Below are 17,577 nucleotides of genomic sequence, written 5' to 3' on the forward strand. Positions count from 1 at the left end.
TTGTAATTTGTCTCATGCATCCTTTGTTATCTGAATGAGATAACTTTTTGTGTCTTTTAATTCAACATTTTTATGTGAGTATTTCAAAATACAACTTCATATTTCAGAGGATATGAATTTCTGAGGTACATAATGAAACTGACACTTTCTGGCGTTCAGATGCAGCCCTGTGCTCCATCTTTGTAACCTAAAGCTTTATATGTTTGGTCTTATGCCAGCAGGCTGACCTGATATGACTCCATGAGCGCTTCAGCATTAGCCGCCCCTGGAATGTGTTTTCACTGTTGTTCAAACATTTATGTCTGTATTTATCAGTGTGTGCAAAGTTACCTCTGAAATCTCAATGTTTTTTAAACCTATACTGAAACATGTGTCAAAAACTATGATGGTAGGATTTCAAGATTCCAAAGTCCACCATAGGAAGATGTTATTTTAAACATAAAGAGAACAAGAACAGAACGAAAATACTAAAGAGACAAGATATGGTGTCTAATAAAAACACTTTGTTCAGGTTGTTCAACATAGGAACATTAAAGGGGACATTAGTAATTTTACTCAGATCTGGTAAAAAGGGAATCTGATGCATAATTAAATTAACCAAACTGTGGTCACCCCCCCCCCCCCCCCCCCCTCAAAATAAAGACGGCTGCTGCACACACACTTTGCTCTCAAAAACCCCATCTGATATTTGGTTCCTTTGTTATGACTGACATAAACTCCAGCGGTGTAGGTGGGGATCTAACAGCAGGGAGGGAGAGGGAGAGAGTGTGAAACCTCTGCTTAAACCCGTCTAGACATTTCTACTGTACCTTCTCCTCCCGTCTGTGGGGAACTTCCCCACTTTGGGAACCCCGGAACCAGACTCCCTCTTTCTTTCTCTCAAGTGGGTGGTCCGGTGAGTTTTCGGGGCGGGGTCCTCTGTTCCAACCCTCCTACCCTAGCTCCCTCTTGAAACATGCTTTAATAGAGAAAGTATGCAATGCATACTGCTCAGCTAACCCCCAATTATACTGCAACTGGGGTATTCGTGACTGGACGTCTGGGGGGATCACACACATTTCCGATTAGAGGAGAGAGGGAGAGAGAGAGAGTTTACCCTTTCAATCCAACCAATGAGACGGTCGATACTCTGAGATTTTCAGAGTTGTGCAGGAGCACAAAGTGAGCTGACCGTGTGTGAACTTCCAGGTAAAGCTAGAACCGTCTCAAGGTAAGTTCCCTGCGCTCTCATTGTTGCATTTGGCGGTGAGCACTCAGCCTGAACATGGAACCTATAGCCTGGGTGTATATATGTGTGTATGTCCATGGCTGCTTTGAAAGGAGAGCTTTTGCACCTGTGTTCCTCGCCTTTGTCCCTCTCGCTAAAGTTTCTCCAGTTTTTTGGTTCATCCACTTCGGCGGACCTGTTATTACTAATGAAAACAGCACATACAAACTATTGCGCAAGTGATGTGAGCAGGGGGGTGTTGTGAAGAGAGCACCGACTTTAAACACTGACGGCCTCGACTGTTGTTTTGGCGTTTACATGAGCTAGATACTCAATCCATAGTCGGGAAGGTTTGAAGTCATGCAGGAGCGCTTTACGCACCTTCTTAAAAGGCTGTAAAACAAGGTGTTTTTATGGTTGCAATTGCCGCCCATATGCAAAAAGTACATTCAGTCCCAGTACTAGACTGGCAAACACAGACTAGTTAAGCGGGCGGTCTGCCGCTGCAGAAGAAGTGCAGGACGCTTGTTGTGTTGCTCCTAACTCCGTTTAGAAGCCACGAAACGGCGTCGTTTGTCTCGTTTGGCTTTTACTCGTTTCAACAAGGACGTATATTTCTCAAATGACTCCGACTTCCTGCTTCAGTTCGCCCGTTTTGATAGGCTGTGTTGGCAATTAGATTTTGGCACATTCCTCCCAGAGCTAGACCTTACGGTGAACGACCACCTTAGGACATTACAAACAGCATTTAGTCATCTATCTATCTTAATACAAATTAACTAATCGTCCTTTGAGAAATTCCCAACAAATATGATAAGAGGATACATGGTTTGTCATAATCAATCAGACAATAATTTTGATAACTCATTTCAACTTTCAGTCATTTTTCGAGAATTGTTGCCTTTCTTGGTCATAATGTGATTGTAAACTTGTTATCTTTGACAATTCAAGATGCCAACATGGTTTTTGGGGGCGTAAATGGCGTTTTAACTATGTTACATGTAATTGACCAGACAATTACTGAATTAGGAAATCACTGACATGTCCTTAATAATAAATTGATTATTCAGTTGGTAAAAAAAAAAAAAGTTTTGCCTGAAGTCCAAATTGTTTCTTCAGATTATGTTTTTTCATGTATCTGTGCCCTATAACTCAAAACCTAAAACTATTTTGTTTACAATCAAATGAGACACAGAGACTGCCATCAATTATGAAAAAAGTTCCAGGTTCATTTCTTGTGTATGACTATTCTATAAATCAACTAAGCATTGCAGCTCTAAAGTTCACTATATAGGTTGCAATCTTAGATGTGTGAATAGTTTGCCATGTTTTAATGATTCTTTCCATTAAAAATAAGTAATAAGTATTTATTTTTTGGGTGTCTAAGTTCCACACGTTTTAAATAAAGGTTGTTGCAGCATCAGCACGCCTACAGCATGCACAACCTCATTGAGAAATACCTCGCAGAGGACAGATGGAAAGGCAGCGTACAGCAGAGCAGATGCAGATTTTGGATGGCAGATTGAGTTGTGAATATCTGTGCTACTTTTAGTTTCTGGACACCATTCTCATGTTTCCCTGCGTCTGCCAGACCCCTGTCTGTGTTTCCAATGAACCTGGTGCCAAGGCTAATGTATAAGCAGTTCCCACGCTCACTACTGGAAAATGATCCTGTGTGATTCTGATTTATCCCTTCAATTATATTAAGCACTGATCAAAACTCACGGTTGTGATTGTGCAAAGAAAACGTTTTGAATATAATTTGTGGAAGATAATTGCTTAATTCGTAAGTTTGCAATACTACGTTTTTTTACACTCATCTTCTCCTCTTTAAGCCCTTGAGGCTGCTTCTCCAGGCTTTGATGCCCACACTCTTTGAAGCAGGTGGACAGACACAGGCATGAGTAATCGTGGGACCAAAGAGCCGTCTCCCGAGCCGAGCACTGCCCAGTCTCCTCCTGAGCCTCAGCGCAGGGGCAGGGGTCGGCCCCGGAAACAGCAACAGGTAAGGCTCCAGTCTTTAAAAAGATCAGGTTAATCAGGTCTATCCTAGATCTTAAATCATTAAGTATCTAATTAAAAGGTGCTTCTGGGAAACAAAGCTAGTTCATTATGGGTCCGTGTCTCCTGGCTGTAAAGAAACAGCTCATGCAAAGCAATGTTTTTCAATGGTTAGTTTAACATGTGTTTTTTTCTGTGCAGGAGCCTGTTGGGCCACCGACTCCGAAGAGACCGAGAGGACGACCCAAAGGCAGCAAGAACAAAGGCCCCAAAACGGCACTGAAGGTTGAAACTGATTTATAACCTGTCAATAAATACATGTATTTATTTGAGAAAGAAAGAAATGATGCTGTGAATTTCTTAACATTAGAAAATATAATAGAAAGATATAATCATTAGTGACATTACAGTCATCTGTGATTTCTTACTCTAACACTCAATAACACACACAATATTTGTGTTACAATTGATGGAAATACTCTATACATTTTGTTTCCATTTATAATTTTTTGAAAAACTAAGATTGATGTCATTTGCAGGGCATTTAATGGAAGTCAGCATTCATCATGATGAGGGCAGTGTCAGCTGAAAACAGAGAAAAGAGCAGCTGTTAAATGAGTGCAGTATTTTTGTCTCACGCCTGTTTGTTAGTGATAGCTATTATTGTTCTGAGGAATGACAGATTGTCTTACAGAGAGATGTCTCTCACTTAACATTAATAAAAGTGGTTAAAGATACAACAGCCCATGCTTAAATACCGAAAGTCAAAGTACATCTTTGAGGCACATGTGAAGTCACTTTGCAGTTTGCAATTTTACTCATCATCTTTTAAACTATCACTTTGCATATCAACAGTGTTTTATGTTGATATAAGCTCCATCTAAATTGGTCCATCTTTCACATCTATGCATTCATGATAATTATTGTATCTTAATATGTATGTACAATAGTCAAAAACTCTGTAATGAAGTATATTGCATAGTGAGCATTACTTTTGGTACTTGAAAAATATTTTGAATGCATGACTTTTAATTATACAATTTTAAACATGTATTATTTCTACTTTCAATTGAGTAAAGAATTAGTACCATTCTCACCAAAGGGACCTTTTCCAATAATGTAACATTAAAACAGCACTTCTAAATTAACCAATACTTTAAAAACTAAAATCTCAGCCTATTTTTTATATTGTGTATTTATGTGTTTTCAAAATAAACAAAAACATGTGTGACAGCGTGTTTAAAAAGTGTTGACATTGTTGAATGACAGCTGTGAAATATCAATTTACAGTACACTTATGACGACATGTACTCAGATATAGCATCAGGAGCCACATTGCTGTGTGCATTGACATTAAAGATAGTTTAGAAAAAAGCTACCCTTTGCTATTTTGTCAAATGTTCTCTTAAAGTTGAAGTTTATTTTCAGAGGCTTGTTGTAGCAGTTGTTTTAGTGCCCCTGCTGGCAGATTTCCAGGATGTCTGTGCATTTGTAGCAACACTCTAAACAATTGTATACAGATAACATATCTTGTTTTATTATAGATTTTATTTGTTTCATCGCTATCTCTGGAAAAAACATTAGTATCAGGCAACTCCACCGATCTATTTACATCTGAAACATACATTGGTATGTATGTGCCTATTGTAAAACATGCCATAACCCACATACATTTTTTAGTTTTTTTACAAATTGAGTGAAATTCAGCATTTCTCTGATAATGTAGATATAAAAGCAAAATATGCAATGAATATGTGTATTTTTGGTATTTTCATTCGATTGTTGAAGATCATTTAACTTTGCTTGGTAGAGTTCCTCATTTATATTCTGACAGACAGCTCTTCATATTCTACACAGAGGGATACTTTGACTTAAATAACTGTTTGTATTTTTATTGCAGTTAACTTTGTTCTGGCGACAAAGTTATAAATATACAAAATGGCAACGCATAAGACCCTAATCTTAGTTATAGCTGAAAGTATGCCAGAATTGTTAAAATGTGAAACCTGGTGTTAACCATTCGTCTGTTCTTCCTCAGAAAGTAGAGCCCGTTGGTGAGAAACGTCCGCGTGGGCGACCGAGGAAATGGGTATGGAGCAATCACTGACAGTTGTGTCCAAAGCCTTCAAGGTGTCTCCTTGAGCTGCAGGGCGCTTGTATTCATGATATATTCATTGTGTTTCCTCTCTTACCGCAGCCCCGGAAAGTAGTACAAGTAGCTGAAGAGCATCAGGTGAGGGGGAAAAAAATCTTTTGATTCTTGTGATTTAATTTGTTAAAATGACTGAAGTAAGATCTCTAATCTAAGAAAATGAGCAGAAATGTTGCAGATTCTTTAAATCATTACAAAGCATTACATCCTTTTTAAATCTTAGCATAAGCCCTCATAATTAAATACCCTTCCACTGCAGTCTTTTTGGTAAGTCACACATACCAAATTACTTTCAATACGTTTTTGAATTAGTCACTTACTATATATCACATTGAACTGTAGCTTAAGTCACTGAGAGTCTGTGACAATGAAGAAATACATCCTCTGCTTCAGTAGATCAGACATTTCAGTTTGTGTCACACATCTTACTTTTTCACTAAATCAGTCTCATTTATAATGAGGGACTTTTGAGGGCAGATCTCATTTAACTATTCATGAATATCTTCTACTTGTGTTCCTATTCAAACCTGAACTACATTCAAAAGCCCTATGGGCCCATTAAGTTGGTTCTGCAGCCAACAAAGTATTGCCTTCAGACAGTATATAGTAACCAATTTATTAAATATACCTAACCAACACTGCAGTGTGTTATATTGAATGTTTTTAACAAAAAACATAAAGATAGAGAGCATGATGACAAAGTTATTGAATTAACAACATAGTTATCCACTTTGATGCATTATACTGCTTTATTTTTGGCTAGATTGATCAAGTAAAGTGACATGTGATTCTTAAGTATCGCATTTTATATTTGTTTTTTCATCATTTAAAATTTGTTTAAATGTAAAAGAATCATACTTTATAAATATCATATACTTCTTTGGCAAACGTCTCCATAATCACAAATCCAACACAGAATAAGAAAAAGCTTCTTTCCTCCAGCTTGTGCAGCACATACAGCTAATCCTTTGCACTGCCCTGCACATAAAATAGGATTAGAACAACATGGCACATCGCTGCTAACTACATATTTACTTTTGTATGTAATGATAAAGAAACAGCCATGTTCTTTGAGCTATATGTTAATTGACTTCACAAGGATATGACGGGTTCTAGGAAATGTACAGACGGCGGTGCTGAATTCCCCAAATACACCTCCAAACATCCTTTCGTTACATCCAGTTTTAGTGCACACCCAGTGTTTCTGAGAAACGTTAGTTCTTTAAGCCACCTCGTTCATATTTCAAACAAAGAATATTGCACAACGTGTCAGTTCTCTTGATGCCCCTCGTCTTCCTTATCGCATCCTCTCCTCTTCAAGAACTGAAACCGTTGAGATAGACTCCCTTTTTCAGACGCACGCACACGAAGGGGAAGAATGAGTCAATGTAGAGAGGGGAAACCTGATCTAACTGTTCTCTTTCTCTGTCTTCTTGGTTTCCTGACCTAACCGTCGTCTTCTTCACATTTCTAAGTCTGACAGCTGGACCTACTTCCCCGCACGCAATCACTGAATTGTACACTCATTATTGTATTCTCGTACTCTTTCTAGTATAGATTCATTATCTTGTGCATTATGAGTCACTAGACTGCGACAACACACAAAGTGATGGTGTTTTTTGGTCTTGTGCTGTTCCAGGGCTCTTCAGAAGAGACTGAGGATGATCCCTCGCAGCTCGAGCCTCAGACATCTCAGGTTCCAACGCAGGAGGAAGGGGAGTAGATGGGATGACTTTCGACCTACCTCAAGGTTTGGCCTCAAACAAACAGGGGTCTGACCCCTTTCTGTGATGGGAATTCAGGAACACACACATAACCACACAAAAAGAAGTCATTGCAGACAGTTGTTTCTTCTCCCGATATGATACTGTAACCTGGTTTTATTAGTTCGCTATAAGAGTTTGATGAACAAGCTCTGTTTTTACTTCGAATAATTTGATCTTTCAAAATAGCTTTTTTTTTGTAAATAGTTTGACATTTTGGGAATTGTGCTTGTTCACTTACACCAAGAGTTGCATCAAAAGATACCAATCTCATATCTGTACGGTTAATATTAAGCTACTACCAGAAGCTGGTTAGCTTAACTTAGCATAAAGACTGATAGCAGTTTTTAGTTAATTGTTCACAGTTACTGCAATGTGCCTTTCGAGTTTTAAATGTGTAAGGTTAAATGTTCACCTTCAGACTGTGTCCAGTCTGAATGCTTCGCTTAAGATTAATTGTTTTTTCGAAATCTTCTTATCTAACTTTTGGAAAGATTGCCAAGAAGTGTATTTACCCAAAAAGTCAAACTATTGCTTTAAGGATGCCCACTCTCTTAACCTCTCTGCTTGTCTCTGAGCGGGTGTGTGGACAGGATTGTGGGTTAAAATTGAGAGAAAAAGGAACTAACCTTGACTGTTTTATTGAAAGAAAAATCTAAATCAAGTGTCATGAATTCTCATATGAAATGGGAGCAAGATGGTGACATTTTTAGTGATGTTACAATATAAACATGGTGCTCTGAAGTCATTATTATAAAAGTAGATGTGAAAGATTTTATTCCAAAAGGAGATATCCAGTTTGGGAGAAAATAAATGTCTTATGTTCATTACTCAAAGTTAAAAAGTAATGCATAACAATTGCCAATGTAGGCAAGAGTTATGACTTAATAACCTCAATGATTGTATTTCCTCTTCCACCCTCCAGCAAGTAAAAAAGCACCCAAAGGTTTATATGGATGTCTTGTTTTGGAAAGAAACCCTTCATATTTACTTTAGTCAACAACATTGTTGACATGTCATTTTACCACACTCAGGATTTTACTATTACAGTGCTTTTACACCATATTGAAACCTCAGGTACTAAACTATTCAGGAACATGTTATCACTCTACTCAGTAAAAATGATTGTGCTGTGTTTGTTGTGCATTTCTGATTTGTGTTTGACATTACCAGTTTGCCTTGACACAAAGACCTCATTTAAACCTCAGATGCCCTCAGTTTCTTAAACTCTCATACTACCTCAGTAACAAAAAACATCACAACAAAATAACTTGTCACTCCCTCTGCAGCAACAATCACACACACACACACACACACACACACACACACACACACACACACACACACACACACACACACACACACACACACACACACACACACACACACACACACACACACACACACACACAGGCAAAGGGTTTTCAGGCGTACACACAAAAGCACATATCACACACCAGCAGAGGATTTTACTATTGGTGTACAAAAAAAGCATCATTGTCATTTTCTTTAAAAAATGTATTTGTTAAAAGCTGAAGTGAGACTCCTGGGAAAACAATGCATCCAATAGTTTACAACAACTTGATAAAATACTTTTTTAGGGTGTACTTCCTTATGAAATACTTGTTTGTTTTTTGGGTCTTTCTCATTGTTATCATGGTTTTTCTCATTCTTACACTGTAAATTGTATGTGGGACACTCTTAATAAGTGTAATTTAAAAAAAAAACAAGGGCAGCAAATAACTTCAAGGTGCTGAAATACATGACAAGGTGGACATAAATGGTGGAAAATAAGTAATTAATATTTCACACCGTTCTCTTTGTTGTTTTACTCATTTATGAAAGGAAAAAAGGTTGTTTCTTCATTTTTCTATAAGAGAGACTATATATTTTAGTGACCCGCAACAATTGGGCTACTATGTGATAGTTATGCTAATCGCAAAAATATATTATACCAGAAGAATAAGTATACATTTGTTAATAAATGACTCATTGATCAACCCATAGTTGTATTAAAGGGTGGGTTGTATTTCTTCTTAATTAAACTTTTAATTTGTGGTTCTTCTTTCTAACTTGTGGTTTAAAGTCATGCAGATAGTTTTGGTTTTTGACCAGTTCTGAGATATGTGTTTCTGAATCTAAAATACAATGGAAATTATTGGAATTCCATTTGTGGTCAGCGCTTGTGGTGTTTAAAAGAGAAATAAAACGATCTGAATGATGTAAAAAACACACTTTAAGGGTAACCCCTAAATATACTTGTTTATCTTTAATAAATCATCATAAATAATCATAATAATGGTATTTCAAAGTATTTTTTCTTTAATTTCCAATTGTTTAGTTATTTAAAAAATAAAGAAGTTTCAAGGTTCCAGTCTTTTAATACAGTAACGTTTTTAAGACCTTGGTGGTCAATATGTCTGCCCTTAAACTGACAGTAAGCTTATTGCAAATGTTTCATTTTTCATATCACTATGATATGTAATATCCCCATTTGTGTATGTATTTCAGTATTGTTGGGTACATTGCTGCTGCCATGGAGCTTAATGAATTTACAGACAGTTATGTTTTATTGTACAACTGCATTGACGTTACGTTTTTCCCTTTTGGACTACCTCTGAAGAAAGTCTTTGGCTAGTGCTGTCTGACCTTTTCCACAGAACCTGCAGGCGATGTGGATCATGAAATCTTGAAATAATTGTCTAACTAGTACTGTTGTAGTCCATTCATCTCATCTCGCAACATTCACGTCACCATAATTAACGTAAGGCGCCTCTTAATGTAACTACGGCTGGGTTAGTGTTTGTTGTTTTACACAAGCTGTGTCTGGATATTTACTCTCTATAAGGGGACAACGTTGTTCTGTGATCTTACTGATAGTACATACAGTACTTGATCCATATTCAACTATTGAAAAGTTGAAGTGTAACTTGAGAAATCATCTTTTATGCCTTACTTTTAACACCATTTTGTAGTTATGTTGTTGATGTGTCCTCATCCAATACATTAATACAACTCACAAACCTGTGATATATGTTTTGTAATGATTCTTTACCATGTGATTTGTGTTATTCTGCTTCTTTATCGCTTATCAATAAAATATCAGACCCATCAACTCTTTTGTCATGGATTTGTACATCAAAACCTTTTTTCTTTCGAATTGGTTTAAATAGTTTTAATGTATACAGATGGCAACAGATCTTCTTTGCTCAATAAAGAGGAAACAAAACAGTGAGGGACAGCTCACTTAAGGATGAAAAAACATCCAGAGTTCAAGCTCATCAGAGACAAAAGACCACAAAATCATTAAAACACAAGTGTACATTTCTCTCTTCAAACATGGAAGTAGATATTGAAGCTCAGAAGAACTTCACTGAAAAGCTACCAAACATTTTAACAGCAATGATTCAAGTGCATCCCACTGCATTTGTGTACCAAATAATACAAGTGCAAGATCATATGTGATTCCTACCATTATACTCCCTTATCAAACATGCACCCTCCAATTTGTTTTTGAAAACCACTTCGTCCTGTGTCAGAGTGATGAAAATGTCCTTCAAAGCAACAGTTGTCCTAAAAACACTCCAGTATTCCCTTTGTTTTTCTTCCTGAGAGACAGTCTGTTTCTCGAGCTTCAAACTGAAACGAACTAATGGAAGAGAGCCGTTAAGCGTTGAGAGCTTTCGCTACATCTGTGAAGACCAGACGACTGGGCCTCTGTGTCGTCCCCTGGGAGGTTGTGAGAGTCTGCAGGGGAGACAGATGGGACATAAAACTGTCAGTGACATCAAGATCACATGTTGGCTCTAGTCTTTAATTGTACAACTCAACTTGGAAATGGTGATGATTGCTAGTTGCTCATTTCAAGACCATCAAATAAGTGAAATGTGACTGATAACTGAAACCAGAGAATATGTGTTAGGGTCAGAAGCCATGTGCAAAACCATGGTATGCCAACTGTTTAGAGTTCATTTGTATATACATACTCTCATTTGTACTATAAAATGTGTGTGATTATGTATAAGAATATTATTAAGGCAAACCTCCATTCTAAAATGTAGCTAAATGAATGTAGCCACATAATCGTTGTATGCCAGTGCCAAAGACATATTTGTATTTTATGCAAATATAATGGCCATGTTTGAAATGCAGTTGAAAGCTATGAATGAGATTTTGAGTTTAAGTTCATCTTACTAAAAAATTAAACTGTAATTCTTTATGTTTGTTTCTTTATAACTACTTTATGTGTGTACACATACATGGATGGATTTGATTTGAACATAAAATGAGGAAATCTGTTATGATCGGAGTATTAAGTTGAGGGAGCAAAAAAAGGAAAGGATGACAAATAGTATGACTGAGTGTGATTGTGTGTGTTAGCATACTCTGTTAGCATACTCTAATACAAATTAGATCTTATAATATGACAAACAACTAACTTGTTTAAGTTTGATGAACGGAAACAATGAGAGAATTAGGTTTGGGAGCAAAAAAGAGGTTTAGAGAGATGTTTCAAAGACACTCAGGTGATACTTTACCATGCTTGCCTTTTACCATTATGCCATTGTTAAAACTTAAAAGAAATCAAAAGAAAATAATGATAAGTTTTGACAGGAAAAACATGGACATTAAGAGATTAACATCTAATAGTGGAATACAAAAATAAATAAAGCACATACTGACATGTCAACAAATAGAGACTCAACTAAACACTGGGGAATTTTGATAGAAGTTTGTTTGTTATCTATGACAGGAAACATTGTTTATGTCATTGTAACTTGGTTATCGTGGCTTTTGCGGTCCTCCACTTGTGGTCTGAATCGGAGCATTTATTCTAGATAAGACAGAGAGATAGGACATTGGTTCCTGAGAGAACCTCACCTTGGCATTGGGACCCGCGAGGCTGCCGTCCCGGCCGTGATCCAGTAGTTCCTGTTCCAGCAGGTCATCTTGTTCTTCAGCCGGGTCAAAGCTGTACATGGGCATGAGCTGGTGCCTCAGCTTCTCTAGCCTGTAAGACAAGAGTTGAGAGGTGAAGTGAAGTCAGCATTTAGGTGAAAAATAAATGTTGCCTAGTTGCACTGTTGGTTTAAAATGTTTGTTATTTGCTAAACCCTACTAACTGGATTTTGACACAGGGCCCCTCTTCACTACTCTGCCACATAATGAGCTAAAACTGCCAGAATTGTCTTGGTTGAAACTATGTTTTAGCAGAGATGGAACAAGAAAACTACTATTTTAATTCAGCAAGGGCAAAACTACAGTGTAGAAATACTCTACAACACATATAAGTCCTGCATTCAAAAGTGTACATAAGTAAAAGGAAAATAATAAAAATATAGTTAAAGTACCAAAAGTAAAATTCCTATTTTTATTAATGCCCCATTTCAGAACTAAATGAAGGAATTGTATGCTTAATCATGTTCTATTATTATAGTAACTGTTAAATGAGCTCTTTGTTTTTACAAGGTACCATGAAAACGTCCAGATAGTTTGTGGATTTCAACATGGGAACCTGTAATAATACTACATACATTGTTTTATGATTATATTTTTGCATCATGGATCTGAATCTTCAAATTAACTAAAGTTATCAAATACATTTAGTGGAGAATGAGTATAATATTCCCTCTGAAATGCACTTGATTCAAAGTTTAAGGTTGCAGGACATTGAAATAAAAGTTGTATTGTAGTACAGTACTTAGATAGATGTATATAATTACTGTCGGAAAATAATACTGATACCAATTGGCATGTTATAAACTAAGGCTGGTTGTAATAAACTAAGGCAGGTTGTGGGATCAGCTAAAATAAGTATTTGTAAACGTACCGCTTCCGTTTCCGAATATACAGCATCTAGGATGAAGAAAAACAGATATAATGACAAAAAGGCGATGGATTTAAAATAAAACAACAAAGTAAATTACTGAGTGCAAGTATAAACACATAACAGTATGTATGTCAAGACAAATACACACTTATTGATATAAACAACATCGATTTGGTCAAGACATTCCAGTTCATTTAGAGATTAATGCTACTTAAGAGACAATATCTAAATGATTTCTTACTATTGCCACTGCCAAGCCGATGACAGTGATGATGCCAAAGGGTACGAGCACCATTCCCATTCCCGAGCCCTCCATCACGGCCTCTGGGAACGAGGTGGCATTGAAGCTGGTCTCGTTTGCTGTGATAGTAACAGTCATTAATGTCGTTCTGGAGGTGACATTGTCTCTGACGCCCTTGCTCGTCGAGAGGAAGGGGATTGCTGTGGTCGTGGCAGTTGTGGAGAAAAAACTTGGAGTTGTCTTAGCTGCAGTTACGGCCATGGTCAGGTGCAACACTTTCAACTGAAGGATGTATTTTGGTTCTTTGTGTGGATGTTGCTGTGTCGCTCAGCCTCTAGTGCGTCTCATGGTGGACACAGGTGACTTCTCTCTGGTTTGAGCATTGATGGGGCTTCGCAATTTCATCTGGAGAAAAAACTAAAACAACAGTTTATGATTAATAAAGGGTTATTGTAGGAAGCATGAATAAAGGTAAAGCGTTCTTTTAACTGCAGCCAAAAACTAAAATATGTCCAATTTGCTTCTGTGCACTGATTATTCTCAAAATGGTTGAATTAAAGAAAATTCAGTTCTGATACATCTCACGCTTAATTTCAGTTGTGGTGGATGTTTTTGGGCAGGATGTGGGTAGCAAAGGCAGAGAAGTGGCATAACAAACTTGATAAAATACCAAGGAATACTAACCACTTAAACTGTAACATGCACTGTGAGGAAATGTGTTGGCAGCTCTTTCAAAACGGCAAATTTAAACTTACACCCACACACACGCTACCACACACACTGCCATAAATATCCACTACATCCAGGTACATGTGGCCTACTTCACACCCACACATACTGTAAACATCCCATGAGAGACAAGCAATGCATCCTGAGGATTTACACATATGAGTTTTAAGACATTTTCTTTTAAAGCAGAAACAAGACACATGATCCATTCCTCTCTCCTTGGTGCATCCTGTCTGCTTGTGCCCCTAATGAGGACCATGTGCCGCTGAAGCAAACAACCAATGAAAACCAAAGACTGGATTTAGTCATTGCTAGTTGTCTAGTTAAACATTCCTGCACAGCAACCAGACATGAGCATGTAACGTCTTTGTTTGAATGATGGTATGACCTTATTACTGTGTTACTGGTGTTATTTTTAGTCAAGATGCACTGTATCTCAGCAGTCCTGTCCAAACAACTGAGCTCATAATCCTGCCAACGTGACCAGGTCCTACTCCATGTTCCCTCTCAGATTAGAGCTGCATACGTACCTTAACATACAACATGCATGACTTCAGATGTGAGCTGCGGCAGGCCAGGGTTAGCTAGAGAGGGGAAAATGTCATTGGAAGAGGCAGCATTTCCTCCAGTGGCTGCCCCTCCTCCAATTCTGCTTCCCCCTTTAGCAAAGCAGGTACTGCACAGGCTGTTTACATTGACAAAAAGAAAGCCATTTTATGTGAAGATGGACTCCACACACCAGAGTAACCCTATCCCAGCAGCCTCAAAAAGATCCCCTTCCCATTCTCCGGTTTCCTCTTCGGATCAACCCCCCTCCGCTTGGCCCTTTCTTGTATTTCACACAACAGAGGCTGCTCCAGGGATGCTGCAAACAGAGATCAGCGCGGATAACTCCCTCCCCCGCAGCCCTGTGATTGGTCCAATGGCTTCAAGAGAGAGATGCAGTTGGCTCCTTCAACTGTCTGTCTGGCTTTGCAGGGATGAGAATGGGATTTAATGGCTCTGCACACCAGATGCTGTCAGACCCAAGTGAATGACTGCATCCGGGTGGAAGCTCTAAGGAAATTATCCCTGTCTTGTTTTTTCTTTGACTCTTAATAATCTGACCATAACAAAACAAACAGTAAACATTATGGGGTGGATTTAAAACAATTGCTATTTGTAATTCCCCTAAAACTGTTATTTGTCTCCTGTAGAATATTAAAATGACCAGTGTATTTGAAGCAGGATCAAGCATTACAAATAAATCAATTATTGATCATGTTCTTTAATTTATTTTTATTAGGCCTGCTGTTGAAAATGGTGCGTTGATGTTTATTAGGATGCATTGGTTGACGTTGTATTTTGTATTCTTCCAGTGGGATATAAGATAAGATATACTTTATTGATCTCAAATTGGGAAATATTTTCATTGCTGCAGCATTAAAAAACAAGGCATTGCACATCATTAGAAATTAAAAGATTAGAAATAAACAATTCTAAAATATAAACATCTACAAATATAAATAAACCGGCATTAGAGAGTAAATACAGTTCACCGTGAAGATAACAAATCTGTAAACTATCTAATAAATAAAACACTATTGAAGGGCCAATTTTCAGTTAAGCAGGATATTATTTACATTAAGTGTGTAATGAATGGAGAATTAAATTAAATATTCATTTTTGAAGTTAACCAAAGAGAAGCTATGGAGCAGTTAGTTCTCTGCCAGCCAGAGGTGATTTGTTATACAGAGTTATTGCACAACCTTATCTTATCTTTTGCACACATTTCAGTTTGTTAGACATATGATACATATGTTAAGAACGTTATAATAAATGTACTTGTTTTATAATTGTGAGTGAATGTAACAACAGTTGCAGAGTATCCACAAGTTCTTCGGCTCATTTTGAATGAGTCCCCAGTCATCATGGCCACAAAAACTGAAAGATATTAAATAAGCAGTAAATATTTTTGCAACATACTTTATACATTACCACCCAATTTCAATCATATTTTGGATGTGTGTGTGTGAGATGCAACTATGCTTTTTATTAACTATATCCCATTATATAAAACACGGTGAAACACTGACACCTACTGTTTGATGTGGCAGGCTGCAGTTAAGCAGAATACTGCAGTATTAGATAATATTTAGTTTTATTATAATGGTTTGGAAGATGTTGCCCGCCTAAAATGTGTGCTATTAATCTAGATTGGCATTTAACATCCAGTTTTGTTTCACATAATAAATTGGAAGACGAGGTGACATACTGGCAAAGGTGCTTGTCGTCTAACTATTATTATTTCAAAGAATGTCAGAAGGTCAAAGAGCAAAGCTAAATGTATTTAAGAGAAAGATACACATGTGGTGTTGGCAGTCAATGCAGATTTATATTTACCATCTTTGGCCATCTGGCTGACCTCTTTCTCTTTAGGATTGATCCCGATTAAACCCATCAGCCTCTCCATCGCCTGTGTCTTCACATCTCTATGTCCCTCTTCATCAGACATCTCAAACACTCTCTTGTACTCGGTGATCTGCTCTTGTGTTAACTTGCTGGCCTGGAAGAATACAAGTTTCAGTATTTGACTTTAGTTAGTAATTGTATCAAGAGGAGAAAATATCTACGCAGCAACATGTCTGTAATCACTCCATGAGGAATTTATATAAGAGTTTGTTTTGTAAGTAGTATGTGAAGTGAATTGCTTTGTCATAGTTTCTCACCATTTTCTGTCATAGTTCTAACAAAACTGAGGGAAAGCACTGTGGCAACACTTACAGTAGAATGAGAGGATGTCTTAGCCTCGTCATTACTGCACTTTTAATGTAATGCTCCTTCCCCAGAGTTTAGAGCAGCAGGCTTTGTGGCCTTTTATGGCACTTAAAGGATGGACTGGCTTATCACCCATGAGGAATATTTTAATATGGATCTCAACTAACAAATTGTAAAAAGCAAAGTTATACTTGGATATAAAATATAACTGGTTTGGTAAACTTGTATTAAGTTCAAAGGGGCCGTTATTCTAAAAGTTACCAAGACAAAGAAGATTCAAGGTAAGGAATTGTGAAAAATATCAAATGCATTTTCTGACATCAACATCACGTGGTCCACTTATGGGAACTGCAATTAGCTTGCAGTTAGCCATTAGCAGGTGCTTTGGCAGCCTCCAGTGACTTGCATGAAAGCAGACAACCAAATAGGATGCATGCACTTAACTACAAGAAGTTATTTCCAACATTGCAATGGGAACATTACAAATTTCACATTTGTTTGTCAAGGGATAGGAATATGAATCTCTGTATTCCATATGCATAAAGTAAGATGCAAAACATATCTTGATAAAATACAATTGGAAGAAAACAAAACACCTTAATGGGTACAATAAAACAAGATGAAACTGTAACATATTTAAAGATAAATAAAGGTATAGGTATTTGGAGTTATACTTACATTATCTGGTAGTCAGCAAGGTAATCAGGACAATTGTATTCGTCTACCCAATCCAATATTCTATTTTTGTATATGAAGTGGAACAAATATTAAGGTTTGGCCATAGTTTTAAAGAAAGAAAGACTACCAACACCATGAAGGTTTTGATCAATCTCGTGGAAAAATGTAGGAAGAAAAGCTGATAGTTTTGATGATCAAAATACTTGCCAATTTAACTAA

The 17,577-nt window shown here is 37.2% G+C and overlaps 2 protein-coding genes across 3 annotated transcripts; one reads left to right on the top strand and one right to left on the bottom strand.

Annotated features, from left to right (window-relative positions):
• The first annotated feature begins 942 nt into the window (after positions 1-942).
• Positions 943-10,238, top strand: LOC117447136 (high mobility group protein HMGI-C). The gene is made up of 6 exons (XM_034083772.2): positions 943-1,210; positions 3,043-3,212; positions 3,410-3,493; positions 5,247-5,297; positions 5,406-5,441; positions 7,000-10,238. Exons 2-6 carry the CDS (start codon positions 3,108-3,110, stop codon positions 7,081-7,083), a joined length of 360 nt encoding a protein of 119 aa, XP_033939663.1. The 5' UTR covers positions 943-1,210; positions 3,043-3,107; the 3' UTR covers positions 7,084-10,238.
• Positions 10,239-10,283: 45 nt separating this feature from the next.
• Positions 10,284-14,794, bottom strand: c5h3orf18 (chromosome 5 C3orf18 homolog). 2 transcript variants are annotated; one of them, XM_071203118.1, is made up of 5 exons: positions 14,663-14,794; positions 13,195-13,611; positions 12,954-12,979; positions 12,005-12,134; positions 10,284-10,870 (listed from the first exon to the last, which is right to left on the bottom strand). In XM_071203118.1, exons 2-5 carry the CDS (start codon positions 13,453-13,455, stop codon positions 10,790-10,792), a joined length of 498 nt encoding a protein of 165 aa, XP_071059219.1. In that variant the 5' UTR covers positions 13,456-13,611; positions 14,663-14,794; the 3' UTR covers positions 10,284-10,789. The 2 variants fall into 2 exon arrangements, with proteins under 2 accessions (XP_071059219.1, XP_033939662.1); XM_034083771.2 differs by having other exon boundaries at positions 14,454-14,794.
• Between the last annotated feature and the right edge of the window lie 2,783 nt (positions 14,795-17,577).

This window comes from Pseudochaenichthys georgianus, chromosome 5 (assembly GCF_902827115.2).
Source record: "Pseudochaenichthys georgianus chromosome 5, fPseGeo1.2, whole genome shotgun sequence".
Classification (NCBI taxonomy): domain Eukaryota; kingdom Metazoa; phylum Chordata; class Actinopteri; order Perciformes; family Channichthyidae; genus Pseudochaenichthys; species Pseudochaenichthys georgianus.